General features: G+C 36.4%; 1 protein-coding gene across 4 annotated transcripts in view; it reads right to left on the reverse strand.

Annotated features, from left to right (window-relative positions):
• Positions 1 to 17746, reverse strand: part of LOC129717958 (dopamine receptor 1) — a 396922-nt gene that overhangs the window by 94611 nt on the left and 284565 nt on the right. For all 4 annotated transcript variants that reach the window (XM_055668263.1, XM_055668262.1, XM_055668265.1 and 1 more), the window contains one exon: positions 8070 to 8199. In XM_055668263.1, coding sequence (XP_055524238.1) covers positions 8070 to 8199 — 130 coding nt within the window. The remainder of the gene's footprint in view (positions 1 to 8069; positions 8200 to 17746) is intronic.

The following is a 17746-nucleotide window of genomic DNA, read 5'->3' on the forward strand; positions in this document are numbered from 1 at the left end:
TTTTACGCATTCAGGTTCGCTCAGAAATTCTGGATGGGACGCAACTGGAGGACACTGGGCGGGTTCGCCGACTTGGATAACATATGGATGGATCGTCACCAGATTCGACCAGATGACCGCGTCTTTACCCTAATGGTATCTCTTGATGAACGACGCAGCTTCCGGTAGCCAATTCATCCTATGAATTTTCTCGTTCACGGCCAGCCCGGAGCGAAAGAAGAGTGGCTTTGACATCCCCTTCTCGCTGATTCTCAGTTACAGCAGTGCCTTTTTGGGAAACTTGGTGTTGGGTAAATAAACTTCAAGCTAATTTTCTTCGTGGGGGAAGTAACATACGTAGTGCTCTGCCAGTCGTTGCCATCCAGGGTGAGATAGGTCTCGTTGTCCGAGATCAGTGGACGGGACTGCCGCTTCCTGACATGTATGTTCATGCTAGCCAGATACTTTTTCACTGTTTGGCTCACGCAGTAATATAACCACTCCCCCCCCTTCAGCATCCTTTGGAGCTTCTCGTCGCTAAGAGCCCAACAAACAATTTTGTTGGATAACGGCTTGTCAAGCTATAGTTCATCCGAAATCCACTAATTAATAGCTTATTAAGCTGTAAGTCAACAAAATTGTTTGTTGGGAGTCGTTGGCCGTCTGAACCCGGGTTTTCCTTCGATGCTCTGATTGCTTTCCAATAGTGCCAAGATATTGTAGATGCAGGAACGGGCGTATCCGGCGTCCCCAAAGTGCCGCACGATGTCTGTTTTCGACGCGGCGAGGTGCCGTTCTTTGAACGGCGCACACTTCTGAACGGAGTAGCTTCACTGTTTTCGTCATCACTGTTAGAGTTGGACTGATAGAGCTGTCAATTTTTCCCCCTGAATCTTGGGTTATTATGGTTGATGCTATATGGGTATTCAAGTCAGTGTGTGTTAAGGTAAATCCATGAAAAATCGGCAAATTTTCCATTTCATTCAAAGTAAACGTTATAACGTTTTGATACTGAACACCTTGTTTCCCGTGGAAAAAAAAACGACGGTCGCATGGTAGCGAAACAAGTAGGTAACGAAACAAAAGGAGAGATAAAGTTCTCTCTCCTTGTTAACTACGGGTGACAGGTACAAAGTCAATAATCAAAAAACCAGAAAAGGATAGGGAGAAAATCGGAATTGGTTTCCGCCAGGGTTTCAGCAGTTTAGCTTTAAGAAGGAATTGTCTAATAAAATATTTATAGCAACAGACTTAATTCCTCCGCACGAACGGGGCATTATAAGTACTTGGCAAATTTGTACTTAACATTTGTTAGTTGCATTTTATACGAAAGTATTGTTCGGAAGAATTGTTAGGGCAAACAAAACACATATTTTTGCCAAAGGTCATATATCTTCAGGACTTTTCCTTAGAAAGTTATATCATATTTTAGCTTATTTTTTCGATAACTTCGAAAACGTATAGGTCAAAAAGGGGCAAGTGGAATCATGATATCAATACTTTTCCTTGAAGTTAAGCTTAAGTACTATAAACTCTTTTAGGTTCCATATGTGCGAGCATATGTTAGGCAGGCATTAGACTAAGCAAACATTTGCTATTTTTAGTACGGATTTTATTTTGTGCAAATAAAATTCGTACTAAAAATAGCAAAAATTCGCTTCGTCTAATACTTGCTTTACAGTAGGTTTTCATATATCCAAAATACTAACTTTTTTGTGTGAAGAGATAGAGGAATGGTTAATTCGGCAAAGTTTTATAACGTGCAAAAATATGAATCTTTGCTGAAGAAACAAAATTCCTAACTTCATTGGGTACAGAGTTACAAAGTATTTCCTGTAAAAGTTACTTAAAAGTTAATTTTTTGCACGTATAAAGAACGTATAAAGTAAAAAGGGGCAAGTAGAATCATGATGTTGATACTTTTTTCTCGAAGTTCAGCTCAAGTGCTCAAAACTGTTATAGTTTCCATCTGTCCCAATCCACCTGATCTTTTTTCTATACGTTGTTAAAGTTATCGAAAAAATATGCTGAAATATGCTATAACATTGTAAGGAAAAGTCCTCGAGATGTGTGGTCTTCAACAAAAACGTGTGTTTTGTATGCTCAAGCAACGTTTTCATGTAAAATGTAGCTAACAAATGTTAAGTGCAAAAAATTAACTTTCAAAGTCACTTTCACAGAAAATACTCTGTAACTCTGTTCTCTGTTCTCTCCTGGCTTCAGCTGGAAGAGCCGTCTTGTGGTATTATAATTGACTTATCTTTTCTCTTTAATAGCTGAGAACAGGATCGCATAGTGTAGAATTGTACGTGTCATGAATGCAATGTTACTTCCACTAAACAGATCCTGAACATTAATGTTAAAATCGATGGATGAAGGTTTACTTAAACTTTTGGTATAACAATTGGCATATCTTTCCAATTGAAAACCAGTGAAAAAAATAACCAAAAACTAAATAAAAAAGCACCAGCCATCCAATAACGAGCTCGTTTTCTGTTTCTGATTAATTTTAGTACTAATAACCCCGCCTTTATTTCAAGTCATCACAGCTGGGAGCGAGACAATCAATTGTCGAATGGAAGCAGATACCAAGAGTGCAACTGTTGCGTGTTGCATATTGCTGATGTGCGACTAGTAGAAAATTCTATTTGTGATGACGTTAACTGGTGACAGGCATGAGTATAAACTTCGAAATTCTGCTGTGATGTAAAACTATAACTTTCTTTTTCAAGGCGTTACATACTCTTTTATGAAGTACTGTGAATTTTCTTAATTTACTGAAAACCATCTTAAAATTATGGTTATTGGCTGGACACTCACGTTTACCCAATAGGACACTCACGTTTACCCAATAGAAGCAAAAGAAGCGCACTTAGGAGTCTATCTGTGAGTGTCTCAACATGTGCGAGTTTGTATTCGTTAGAGAAAACTTGTGTACTTACACTTACACTCCTAGTTGAGAAACGAAGAAAGCTAAAAGAACGAGAAATAGCTCGAATATAAAATACTCCAGTGTGTGGTATCGGTAGTAGTGAGAACACAATTTGGAGCGAGATTAACAACACTGTTCACAATTACTGAGTGTGATTTGATATATGCTATTTTGTGAGTATAGTTGTTTGATATGATTTTTAAATACAACTTTTTGTTGTTGTTGATAAACTTTTCGTTAACAGCTATTGTATACTTTTCTAAAAAAAATGTTTATACCAATTTTGAAATTTTTATTTGATAATTGGTGATTTCTTATTTTCAGTGTTGGTTTACTATAACAACATTTAGATATCTAGAACCGTCTATAACTTTGATGATGAAACCACTTTGATGATTAGCTCCCTGCAGAAATGGTTCATGGAACCATTCTGCGAACTTGACCGAAGACGCGATGCTTCGGTCTCATTGAAGCGGGATTTTTATATTTTGACCTGTCCTAGCCAAGAATGTGAACCCCTCCACGCAAAAGGGGAGGATTAAGTGAGGATCAGACACCTACCAATAATTTTCTGAGACTTTTTCCTTCATTATAAGACACAATTTGACTACCACTTCGATATATTAGCGGATTCATTAATCCATGCCAAAACTCCGCAGAACCATCGTTTTGAGCTCAGTTTCTGTCCGATTTAGGATCCGTTTTTTTTCAAAAGATGGGTAAGAATATGCTCTAATGTGGACAAACTCTTAGAATTTCGATATTTGGCCATAAAATAAAATGGCGTCGGAAAAACATCAGAAATTTTTGATTTCTCAAAAATTCAAAAAATGGCGACATTGTTGCCCCTTAAGGTGAAATGTGTCCTAACTCGAGGAAGTGTACTTTTGCATAAAAAATCGTTCATAGAAACCAAGGGAAAAAAATTAATGCACTGTGCAATAATGTTGTCTTTCCAGGAAAAATTTGCACACTAAAAAATATTTTTCAAATAAAAAAAAACAGCCCTCGTTCGATTTTTGCACGTTTCGTTTTAGGCATGGTTCAATTCTGGCAACATAAAAACATTGGACGTGTTGCCACCAGCAACCATCCAAGCGTTGAATTGAATTTTCGCTTCAGTCCGATAGGCATCGGACAACACTGTTCGGATTGGCTACATAATTGACTATTGAATTTTTTCTCTAGTCCAGTAGGCATCATGAAAATTTAAATTTGGATGTGTTGCCAAAATCCAAAACTTCCTGTGTATTTAAAAAACTATCTCACAATGCTCGTTTTTCAAAAATCTTTTTTTTTGTAAAACTTAATAAGATTAGCTAAACATTGATGGAGAAATGAAAAACGAAAAAGTTCAAATTTTTCAAAAGAAAAAAATATTGAAAACGCCAGAAAGTTTAGTTTAGTTGGTATAACGTCTTCAGCAAAACTGTAGATAGTAATTTTGTCCTCCTAGAAAAAATATGTACTGTGAGACAAAAATATAAATAACAACAAAAATATAAATATAAGCATTAAAGGTAACTGAAAAATAAGCTTGCTAAGCCAAATATGTGTGCAAAGTTTAATTCAAATTAACAAAACTTCAATTTTCCACCGATTAGATTCCCACTACGCTAGCTAGAATGTACACATGGTGCTTCAGTATTTGAAGTTCTGCCTATGGTGATCTCGGTCATGGCTGAAAACCATTTGGCCAGATCTCTCGAAATCTGCATTGTATTCAATTCGAGCCGAAAGAATACAACCAATGGTTCCGGCGATTCTTCCGGGTACAACTTCACTCTTGAGAGGGTTTTTATCGACTTTCGGAACCTTATATATAGAGCCACCAGGTAAAAAAAAAACAAGAAACAAAAACTGCTAAATTTAAACCGCTAATCTCCGCAAGAATTGCACAGGTGACTACAATTCAAGTTCAAGAGTCCAGTGGTGTGTCGATTTTGCTTCTGCTGCTTATCTGCAACCTATTGTCCAAACAGCAGCTCCTCTGTGCTGTAAGAGGTGTAACCGGTACCCGGCGGCGCACACTGTTTCCAAAGCTGCAAAAACGTGATCGTAATTATTTTGACCCAAAAACATTGATTTTAGAGCCGTAACGTTTTCAGCAAAGTTGTTCCATTAATTATTCTCCATGTTATAGAAGTTAAAATTCCATGATTAATCCACTCAACAGTGAGAAACGAGTTTTACTTTTCATTTTGGAATATAAAAATTCACTTTGTTCAGCAAAGTTGTAGCAAATTTCAAAAGTAACAACTTTGCTGAAGACATCATACTTCTATCTATTTATTTAAGTGGACTTTTGTGGAGTTTTCTATAGATTACTATTAAAAATCTTTTTTTGCTATTTAACTTTTCATAGTGATTTTCTACAATTTTCGAATGTTCTACAAAAATATTTGCTACAACAAAACAAACAATATCTCAGAAGAAAGTTTCTTTTTATCTCACATATATTTTTGGTTGTTGACAATTTTCACTAGAATAATGCACTAATTTACACTAATTACTCTTAACTCAAAAAATAATGATTTTGGAGTAATAGTGTCTTTAGTAAAGTTGTTCTATTAATTATTCTCCATTTTGTAGAAGTTAGAATTTTGTGATTAATCTACCTAAAAGTGAGAAATGAGTTTTATTGTTTTCATTTTTGCATATAAAAATCCACTTTGCTGAGTAAAGTTATAGCACATTTCGTAAAAAGCAACTTTGTCGAAAACATTATACTTGTATCTGGTCAATTAAATGAACTATTGTGAAGTTTTCTCTAAAATGCCTCTTTAAATCATTTTTTAATATAACTTTTTATAGTGATTTTCTAAAATTTTTCAATGTTCTACAATGTTGTTAACTACAATAAAATACACAAGTTCATCGAAGGAAGTTTTTTTATCTCTCAAGTTTATTTAGTTATTAAAGATTTTTATTAAAATAATGCACTTATTTATTTAAAAATCTCTGCACAGGAGACAGCGAGAGACAAATACCTATATCTGGACTAAATGACGTTTTTCTTATACTTAAATGTAGGAAAGGTTTAATCCGCAGATATTTGCAGATTTTAAAGATATCTGTTAGTAAATCAGTGCATTGTTTCAATAAAAATCGTCAATAACCGATGAAATATGAGAGATAAAAATAAACTTTCTCGGATGAAATTGTGTGTTTAGTGATAGACAACAATGTAGAACATTGGAAAATTGTAGAAAATCACCACTAAATGTTATAATAAAAAAATGATTTTCAGTGGCCATTTGTAGAAACCTCCTTAAAAGTCCATTAAAAAAGGCAGATAGAAGTATGATTCCTCTGAGAAAGTTGTTTTTTATAAAATGTGCCACAACTTTGCCGAACAAAGTGAATTTTTATATGCTAAAATAAAAAAAGTAAAATTCGCTTCTCACTGTTAAGTGGATTAATCACAAAATTGCAACTTCTATAAAATGGAGAATATTTAATGGATCAACTTTCCCGGAGGCACTATGGTTCTAAAATCTAGTTTTTGGGTCAAAATAATTTCGATCACATTTTTGCAGCTTTGGAAACAGTGTACGGCTTGGGGAACTTGTTTCTGCCGCTTCGCTGCAAGCTATTGTTTAAACGAATCGAATCGACAAAACACGCACTGTACACGAACTGTGTAGCTATTGTTTAGGATCGAACGTGTGACTCGATGCGGACTAAAAAGATGCGTGTCTATTTGCTTTGGAAGTATAATAACGAGAAAGTTTGTCAAAAGTGCAAAATTGTTAAAACTTTCACAAATGTTAAAAATGTCATGATTGTTACAAATAACGGAATAGGGTTAGCATTCGTGAAACGGATCGCTAAAAATTGCGATGTCTAATTTTTTAAAATATGTATTAAAAACTTCGAGAGTTTCACTCGCGAACTTGATTTTACAACTTTTATTGAATGTCAGAATGTTATTTTAAAATGTTAAAAAGGTAAAAAATATGCTAACGGAAGTCTACTGAAAACTGATTAAGTAATAGGCATTTGACACACTCGATGTTCAGATTCTCTTTTTACACCAAGGGACTGGCACGGTAGTGTTCTGGCGTAACGAACATGTATTTCTGTATCATTCATCAGAAAACCACTTGGAACAAATTGAATTTAGCAACTACCACATATAACTTCAAATAATATGCATAGTATAGCGAAAATTGCTCAAAATTATCTGAAATGCAAACAATAATAATAGTCAATATTTGCCTTTTTACCCGAATCAGCATAAGATAAGGGAAAACTATTCATTTTTCGGGGGTCAGTGCCTGTGATGTCGGTAACGCGTCGAATGTATGGTAGCTGACAGCGATGCCATTTCAGCTCTACTGTTTCGATGTGAATCCTTTCCAGTTCGATTTACCACGCTTAAAAGTGAAATGTCGTTTCACAATAAAAACTGAGTGTCAACAAAAACATCGTTCGAGTCATGCGTAGGTGACAGCAGAAAGGCGACAACAGAAAAGGTGAATTCACGGGTGGCTTGTTTTGATTATTTTTGCGAACTTCCAACTTTTTTGAGTCATGAAACGTTTCATGTACAGTACGCGTACTTTCCTATTAGGTGGGCATCGTTGAATCACTAATTAGCAATGCTAAGTTTTAACTAGGGATTTCACTGATTTTAGATTTGGATAGATTTTAAAGAAATGGATAGCGTCGCAGAAATTGAGTGCTAAATGGCCAAATTTTTCAGTGGTTCGAAAAAAAAAAAGAAATACTTCACCATGGTTGGTGAGCCAGTTATGGATATATCGCATAAGAATAGTACCTTTTATGGCAATACTCCATAGACCACGACTGGTTCATGACATAACTGATACATTTTTCAGATATTATCATATTTGGTACTCTTCCCCTAGTTGAATCATATCAGCGTTTTCATTAAGAATTTTCATACCTGAACCTGTAAGATATAAGCAAGGCAAAGTTGGAAATTTAATCATAAGTGAAATAAAACACTTTGCACTACAATCAAAGATTGAAAAAAGCTGCGTCAGTTTTTCATCGGAACGATTAAAAAGAATCGCAGAAAGTGCAAAATCATGTCACGCAAAGTCACACAATTCATTTCGCAACAATAACGGTCTGTCGGTCGGCGATGAGGCGGCCAAACATTGACGGCCCCTCAAGCAGCGGGACTTACCTGAGCGGGTCCTTGATGTGTATGTACCGATCCAGCGAGATGGCGCACAGGTTCAGGATGGAAGCGGTTGAACACATGACATCGAACGCCACCCAGGTGTCGCAAAACTGGGCCCCGAAGATCCAATAACCTGTAGTTGGAGTAGATAAGTTGAAAATGTTGAAACCGTTTATTAAAATGATGGATTTTGATTATCTTCCGAAGTCCCGTTCGGTTTCGTCTGGTCACGGTAATACTTGATTAATACTGAGGGCGTTTTCTACACCAACCATTAGCGGAGAATCTATCCGACGTTTTGCTGAGAAGTGTTATGCGAAGGCACAGTTAAAAAAGTTGAAACTTTGGTTCCTGCATGAATTCAAAGTTTGGCATAATAATATTTTTACTGTGTGTTACGACCCATCGGAAAGTGACTGAAGGGCATATTCACTGCATCTAATCAGCATCATAACCTCTTCACAATAATTATCGCAGAAAAGCTCTCCCCGGCACACATCCAATGGACTCGCCAGAAGTCAGCTTTTAGCACTTAGAGGGAGTAAAGAAGGACAGCTCTGTTGGTTAAAATTTGAATATGGAAAGTCAAAAGCGTAACGTGGTGGCAACGTGGAAATAGCGAACGATGCTTCACCATATGGCGTATAGATGCATCTGCTGATGGACTATGAGATAGATCTGCTATGAAGCGTCAGGGCTGAATTGGATGGTTATGGAATAAACGAAAGCTTCGTCCTCAATCACAATTAAACCCAGGGCGTTAGAAGATTTTTACATCCGTTCCTGATGAATCGCAGAATTGATTTTGGAATAAGGCACAACTACATAAGAATATTTAGAAATAAAATAATTAAGATAAAAAATAAAACATATTCAATATAAGACAACAATTAAACAGTAAAATACTTGTATTTAACCATTTTGGGACTGAAGTTGTACTAGAGAAGAAGAAAAGAAAAAAAGAAGAAATAAGATGAGAAATAAAAGAGACAAAACGATTGGAAAAGATGAGATCTAAAACGAACAGAAAAAAAAAATCAAATTTGACATCGGAATGAGATTGAATAAGTTTAAAGAGGGGGAAACCGAAACATGAAAACAGTCATATGGAATACAACAAGAATGGGACGAAAGTAGGTCTTAATGAGATATTGTAAACTATTTGAAACTTGACAAAAATAATATAAAAGGAGACAAAACAGTTCAAACTGACATTAGTTAGGCAAAATATGTCAAACAAGCGCTACACAACGATTCAACAAAGCAGGGCTGTTATTCATTGCGTTCAGTGTGTTAATTTTACGTCAATGCACAACAAGAACGGTTCCTACACGTTTTGACAACTAACAGACACATAGAGAAAAATCGAAAACGAAATGACTATGAAATACATCTCCAAGTGAGAAATATTTCAAGAGAGGGAGAACGAAAACAACCCTTTGTACAGCTTTTTGTGACACATTGTGTGAGAACAAAGTGCTTCAGTTTGAGCTGTTTGCGTTTTGGTGCGGGTAGAAAAAATGGCAGAGAAAAAGAACCAATAAATTGATTTGTCGAAATTTTCCATCCAAAATAAGTGGATTTGGATGTTGTGAAGTAGAGGGCAGTAGACTAATGTACGGGGGGCTTAAGAAATATAAGCAAAAAAAAGACATTTATTTGCAATGCATTTGCTCCATTCATGGTGGAAACCGCAGCACTGTCTGTCCACTCGGACCTGCACACAAGCTTTCATGCAAGCCTTAATGTGGAAAGCAAGCGACGCTCGTTCCAATTGTCACTTTCTACGCATGAACAATTTTGAAAGTAACAAAAATATCACTTTTAAACTACCTCCCGCATGTTCACTATACTTGTCTTTAGCCGCTTCGTTTTAATGTTCACTTCCTCTATCACACGGGATTCGGTAATCCCAATTGCAGCACTAAAATTAATTTTTTTACGACCCGATACAGGATTGACTCTACACTTCTCAAAGTAGTGCTCATCGATCCTTTCATTCGTTATACTCTTTAAACACACTGGACTCTGAAGGAAGGCTTCTCAACTATGACTACAACACTAATTACACCCTCCAGGTATTATAAATCACGACAAAACGCGACAACTTCGGACGCAATAAACGAAGACAAAACCCGCTGCAAACGACCGTGGCGCCAATCCCATATGCTAATTCAGCTATTTCATCGAATAATCTTCACAGCACTACGATACACATCAAGTAAAAGTTTCGCAGCACACACAACACAACAAACATTCCTGAAAAAACTCACTTCGCAATATTAAACAAATTTTCTTCCGAAAAATCGCACGAGCGAAAATTTTGACGTCCAAATCAGGCCATGGCCTGCTTCTCTCCCATGAAACTTTCAGGCTTTTTTCTCTAACAAAATTCGAAAAGTCGATTTCCATTGCCACCCTACTGTTTATGTACGAGGCATATTGTGGCTATCTCCGAGAAGAAACCATTTTCAGATCTTAAACAAAACCCATTGAGCGGCACTAAGAAAGAGTTTCAAAATAATTTCAGTAGAAGCCAAATAAGTGATTTTGATTGGTCAAAACCAAAAATAAGTTTAATACTTTATTCGTTGTACCAAAATTAATCAACATCAACACGCGTTTGCCAAATAACATCCGATAATCATTTTCCCAAGCAACACACAAAGAGAGGCACAATGAGTGGTGTCCGCACAATTTGGCAAAATCACAAAGTGTACTTAGTCGTATTTTTTCAGTGCGAGTAAAATGCAAAAGACCGAATAAGGAAAAGAGAACACAAAAAACATCGGGAGTAGCACACGCTGTTTCATGGCAAATATGTTGTGTACAAATTTGTGTGGTTCTGTCTGCACTGAGGTGAATTCCAGTCCAGCAACAAAACGATTGAATATTCTAATAAAAATGAGCTGTAAGTTTTAATGATGGGGATAAAAATAAGACAGAAATTAAACAACGCAGAGCTAACATCAGAACATTTTAATGTGACAAAACTATTTGACTATGGAAAAAAGTGCCAAGAATTAAGAAAATTTAACTAAAAGTATGACAATTTAACTAAAAGCGTGGATCTAGATTGAGACGACGAAGAAGAAGCATACAGCGAGACCAAATGGAATAAAAGCTAAATAAAAAAAAATTACATGTGTAAGAAAAGTTTCGTGAACGAAGTTATGCCACAAAATGATTCAAAAATTGGTTGAAATGAGACGAAATGTGTTAATAATTGAACAAACATGATACAAAGAAAAGGGAAAAAATGAGACGGCGGTGAGATAAAAACTAGTCAATATAAAACAACAGTAACGTTAAAATGAAGAATAATTACATGAATCTTAGAACGAAATAAGAAACAAAAATGAGAAAAACATTCACATTATAAGAACGAGATGACAATTTGAAAATACAAAACAAAAATGAGGCTGAAATATGACAAAAATGAGAAAAAAGCGAGTCAAATAAGACAAAATGTAAAAAAAGGTAAATTAGGATCATAAAATATTGGAAAGGGAAAAAAGGAGATGGATTATGATTAAAATTAAGCAAACAAGATCACGATGTGACGAAATTAAAGCGAAAAATTTGCCAAGCTCGACAAACATTAGACTAATTAAGTGACTATATTAAGTGAGTGAGTATCAAATAATGTATATGGGGTGATACAATTTAAAAAAATTAAAATGAGAATGCTGTAACTGTACTGTAAAAACTGTAAAAATAAAAAAAAATAATTGAAGTGAAAAAAAATAAAATAAACAAAAAACGTGCTAGAAAAATTGAATGGATCATAGTGAGACAGGAATAACTGAGAAATCAAAACAATATAACAAGAATCAGACAAAAATAAGCAATATAACAAGAATCAAACAATATAACAAGAATCAGACAAAGTAAGCGAAAATTAGTTTAATTTTATTCGAGGAATAGATGAAATAAGGACAGAAATGATTGAAAGCATACAAGCACAGACAAACAGACGTACCACTCCATACAAAATTCTAAGAAAATTGTTCCGACTAACCTGTGCGACACCTACTGAACATACAGTGAGGGGCAAAATAAAGTGCCCACTTGATTATTTTTTCTTTTCGTTCATTTTTCTGGTTAAAATTAAACGAAACCACATCGTAATCATTTTTAAAATCTTATTTATTATGTTCTTTCAAGTTTAGTTAATATTGCTCTGGTAACAAAAAACGTTTTTCTAATAGAAAAAAAAAAAAACAGTTTGGAATACTTAAATAAACAGGGACAAAATAAAGTGCCCAGATAAATATAGTTTCAAATAAACCAAACTGAAGGCAAACAACAACAATTTAATAGTGTGTATGGCCTCCTTTAGCCTTCAACACCTCCTGTAAGCGCTTCGGCATACTTTCTGCAAGGTTTTTCAAGTGTTGTGGGTCGAGTTCTTCCCACGCGCGTTCCAGGGCTTCAAAATAGTTTTTTTTATTAGATACACCAGTTTTATCGATCCGAGCATCAAGGATGGCCCACAGATTTTCGATGGGATTCAGATCAGGACTTTGTGGGGGCCATTCAAGGGGTTTGATGCGACAGGAACGAAAAAATGACTTCGTCAGTTTGGCCGTATGCTTCGGATCGTTATCCTGCTGGAAAACGAAACGCTCCTCGAGGCCCGTCTTGATGAGAGATACCTCGAGGTTTTCCCGCAGGATATTGCAATACGACTCAGCTGTCATGATTCCGTCTATTTTCACCAAACTGCCCACCCCACCCCAAGAAAATCACCCCCACACCATCACGTTGCCTCCTCCGTGCTTGACAGTTCCTTGAATATGGCGGTCTTGGAACTCCTCAGCCGACTTGCGCCACACACGATCCCGCTTCTTCCGATTGAACAGCTCGAATTTGGATTCGTCGGTCCACAACACAGTTTTCCAGTATTGCAGCGGCTTATCGGCGTGCTCCTTGGCGAACTTGAGACGCTTAGCCTTATTCGCCTTGCTGATGAAAGGCCTTCTCACTGCCATCTTGCTTCGGAACCCCTGCGCTTGGATGCGGCGACGGACAGTACGACGCGAAACCGATAGTTGGAGTTTTTCCTGTATCTGCCGAATCGTAACTTTTGAGTTTTTCTTTACCTCACGAATGATTTTCTTGTCCGTTCTGGCATCTGTCTTGCGTTTTCGTCCCCTTCCTGGGCGATCCACCACCGATCCGAACGTTTTCATCTTCTTCAAGATTTTTCCGACCGCTGCCTTGCTGATTTTGTAGTGCTTGGCCACTTCCCGGTGCGATTGGCCGTTATTGACATCGCCAACAACCAGTTTCCGGATGCACAACGGGATCGTACGGGAAATTACTACGTCCTCCATATTTCACAACTTTTTCGAAGGCAGACACGATTACAAATGCTTTAGAGCCAAGCCAGTTGTTTGTGAAACGTCAAAATACTCAAAACAAACAAAATCAAGGGGTCTCACGATGGAAACTTATCGAAATTTTATCGATTTTCAGAGTGGACACTTTATTTTGTCACTGTTTTTTTTGGGAATAAAAACTGTTTTTGTTCTATAAGAAAAACTTTTTTTTTATCAGAACAAAATTAAAAATATTAAAAAAGAACATTATGAGAGAGATTTTAGGAATGATTACGATGTGTTTTCGTTCAATTTGAACCAGAAAAATGAAAGAAATGAAAAAAAATAAAGTGGGCACTCTATTTTGCCCCTCACTGTATTCCGCGAAAGATAAACTTTCAGTCTTTCTGCTGTTTTGGCAGCACGGCGCGTAAAAAAGCACACCAGGTACGTCTGTTTGTCTGTGATACAAGCTTGACACACAACTAACACAAAAAATTGAAAAAAAAGATAAAGAAAAGACGATATTAAAGTGAGAGAAAAGTGAAGGAGCAATTGCTAACAGTGAGTTGAACGTAAAGTCACAGACTAACAGACATAACACTTCGAACAAATTTTCAATAAAATCATCGTTCGGATGATTCCAGTACTTTAAGTTAGTAACACTTGCACCATATGCTGTCGTGTTCGCGCTGCGTCATGTATTTCGACATCAGCGCCAGCGTTACTGCCTGGGTCAAATGAGGAACCACAAAATATGTATGAGACTGCATGACAGCGCCCCAGACGGCGTTATCGCGTGATGACTGTTATTCGATTGGAAATTTTAAATGATCGTTTTTTGTGGCGATGGAGCTAGTTTCCAGTGTTACGTCTGTTACTCTGTGGTAAATTGTTGAAATAAAAATTGGCTAATACGACAAAATAAGCTCAAAGAAAGATAAAAAAAACCATGAGATTAAAATAAGACCAAAATTGACACCAAAGTTCAACCTGAGAATAAGGTAATATTAAACAAGACTGAAACAACACTAAGAGAATTATGTCAGCAGGGTTGATATTTTTCAGCGCTTTTGCATGAAGGTGAAAAACACCATCCATGAGCGTCAGTGCTTTCTTTCTATCATAAAATATTTCGTTTTCATGCAATATTCTTTCTCTCGTTCTTCGTTTTTTTATCATTCGTAAAAAAATAAAGTCGATTCGTCTGTCGCAACGAAAATGCACAGACTAACAGACGTAACACTAAAATCTAGCTCCATTGCCACAAAAAAAGAACATGTTAAAATTCCAATAACAGTCATCGCGCGACAACACCGTTTGTAGTTCCCATTTTGACACATGGACGTACGCTAGCGCTGATGTCGAAATAAAAAACGCAACGCGAACACGGCAGCAGATGGTGCTGGTGTTACAAAATTTGTTTGAAGTGTTATGTTTGTTATTTTGTGGAAAACGGTTCAGTTTGATTTTCACTGTTTTGAATTATCTGAAAGTTTATTACTCTGTGTTTCATTGTGTTAACTTGCAATATTGTAAATTTGGTTTGTATACTGTACAGAGTGGCATTACGTAATACATCCCCGAATGAAATTTGAGCGTTTCATTTTGAAAATGCTGCATTTTGACAACGTCATTTTCGCTTTACCAAAAGAACGGTGAAGATCATTTGGTTTGATTTTCAAAAAAAATTATTGCGTGACCGTGAATGATGCGCGTGAAATATTTCATAGCAGTAGGGCAGCTCGCTACAAGGATTAAAATCTAGTGTTTCTGGAAGAGTGCTGCGTTCATTAGAAGAGTATAGACCGTTCCTATAATTATAAATAAACTTACGATCAACCGTCATTTCAAATAACGTGCAGTATTCAACCAAACGTTGGCTGCGTCCTGTTGTTTACATCCAAAAGGAACAGATGCTGTCATTTTTTCTAACATTTAGTGCAAAATTTTGAAAATGCGTGGCCTTTCTCCCGAACAAAGAAAGCGAATTGTGCACAAATGGGGCACCGTGAGTGGTCTTTCTATAAGAAAATCAGCCAGAGAAGAAGGTATAAGTGTCGGAACAGTTCAAACCGCATTGCGGAAGTATTGTGAAGAGTGCACATTTACTGATGCCCCAAGACGTGGTAGAAAATCCGGGCCTGTTGATCCCACAATGGACAAAAAGGTTAAGAAATACTACAAGCGGCATCCTTCAGTATCAGTACGAGATGTGGCGAGAAAGCTTGGAACCTCGACGAGTAACGTTATGCGTGCCAAGGGAAGAATGGGTCTGCAGATCCGTCGGAAGGAGAAGCAGCCAAAACGAAATCCAAAACAAGCTGAATCTGTGAAACCGAGAGCTCGGAAGCTTTATGACAAACTTCTGACCAAAAAAATGGGGTGTGTTATCATGGATGACGAAACCTACATAGAACTGGACTATAAGACTCTGCCAGGACCCCAATTTTATACATCACCGAAGGGAAAGGATGTCCCTGGACCAGTGAAAGCCATTTACACCGAAAAATTCGGCAAGAAGGTAATGGTTTGGCAGGCCATTTGTGAATTTGGGAAAATATCTCGTCCATTCATTACAAATGACACAATGAATGGTAAAATTTACGTGAAAGAGTGTTTGGAGAAAAGGTTGTTACCCATGGTTAAGCAGCATAACAATCCTCCAATGTTTTGGCCCGATCTTGCTTCCTGCCATTACTCTAAGGATGCTATAAAACAAATAATGTCACATGTGTCCCAAAGGAGATGAACCCTCCAAACTGCCCTGAAATTCGCCCTATTGAAACTTTTTGAGCTTTGACCAAGGCAAAGCTGAGGAAATATGTCAAACCAGCGGACAATGTTGAAAAATTTAAAAAAGATTGGCTTGAAGTGGTAAAAATGGTCGGAAAACACACTGTGCAAAAGTTTATGAGTAGTGTTAAGAGAAAAGTTAGAGAACTCGCGTATCCTACGAAAAATAATCCCAACTTGAATTGAAACTGGAAAGAAAACACTTACTATCTATATTTCAGAATAAAATGACCCGAAAAATCCTGTATTTTTGTTTTATTCAAGAAAGAAGATGTATTTATAATTTTCGGAACAGTCTATAATTGAAACAGATGGGTTATTTTCAGAAAATTTTGGTGGTGGAAATTATTTATATTATTATTATGGCCAAAATGAGCCAAAATTGGTCGAAAGGTACAGTAAAGTTTTTTTATACGCGGGTTGTCTTCCTCCGTTACTCAAAAACGGTACAACCGGTCGATCTAATTTTAATCGCGTTTTCCGTTTAGGCCAAAAGTAATCACCATTGTCAGTATGTAAATACTGAAAATTCAAAATATTGCATTTTGGTCTCTAGATTGACTACTATCATATTGAAATGAGGTTCAAGTGGTGACCAAACTGTCAAGTAAAGTATAACCAAGATGACAACAAAACAAAAATTTGAGATTGGATGAAAATGATACAAAATAAAAAGACTATCAAAAGAGACATGGAACGAAAATGAGCCGAAGAGATTAGAATGACTTTTAACAGAAAAAACGAGATTAAATGAAGACAAAAATTTAACAGAAATAAGTTCACATCGATACAAAAACAAGCAAATAGCATAGGGTATGGGATGAAAGAGAGACAATAATGAAAAAATGGCAAGAAAATAGACAAGTGTGCTGAAAAAAGACCAATGTAATTCAAATAGCAAAAATCAAACATCATAATACCAAAAGGAGCTAACACAAATCAAACCAAGCTGTGACCTAAGTGAGACAAAACTCAAACAATCAAACGAAAAGAAAAATAAAGTTACAAAAATGATTTAAAATTGCCGAAAAATTAGACAAAAATAAATGAAAGGGGGGATAAAAAGTCGCTAAGGTTGAGCTTGAACGACAGCGCATTTCGTAGTTGTCCCACCATAATGGATCTGAGCTAGTGAAGTTGCACAAAGAACTACCGTAAGATGACTTCAATTGATTTGTGATTGATTTACCCTCTTCAATGTACAACAATTTAATAGCTTCCGCACTGGAAAATGAAACAAAAAAAAAAAACATTGATTACAGCCCAGTTGCTTGCCAAACTCCATCCAGTCCAATTGGAATTAATTGTTGCGTGGTAATGGTAATAAATATTCGTAACACATTCACGAATAATTGAGGCTATAGCTATTACGAATTTATTGTTGTGGTGGTAGAAAACACTATTCTATTGTTCTATTGTTTTCCCTCCGAGTAAAAATCACAACCGTAAAATTCCCATTCCAAAATCGGAAGTTTATCTGGATTATAGCAGACGCGTCTGTCGTGGTAAAATCCTGATTGATGGAGTATTTTCCGTACCGCCCGTGTTCCCCCAATACCA

The sequence above is a fragment of the Wyeomyia smithii genome, chromosome 1 (genome assembly GCF_029784165.1).
Source record: "Wyeomyia smithii strain HCP4-BCI-WySm-NY-G18 chromosome 1, ASM2978416v1, whole genome shotgun sequence".
Taxonomy (NCBI): Eukaryota; Metazoa; Arthropoda; class Insecta; order Diptera; family Culicidae; genus Wyeomyia; species Wyeomyia smithii.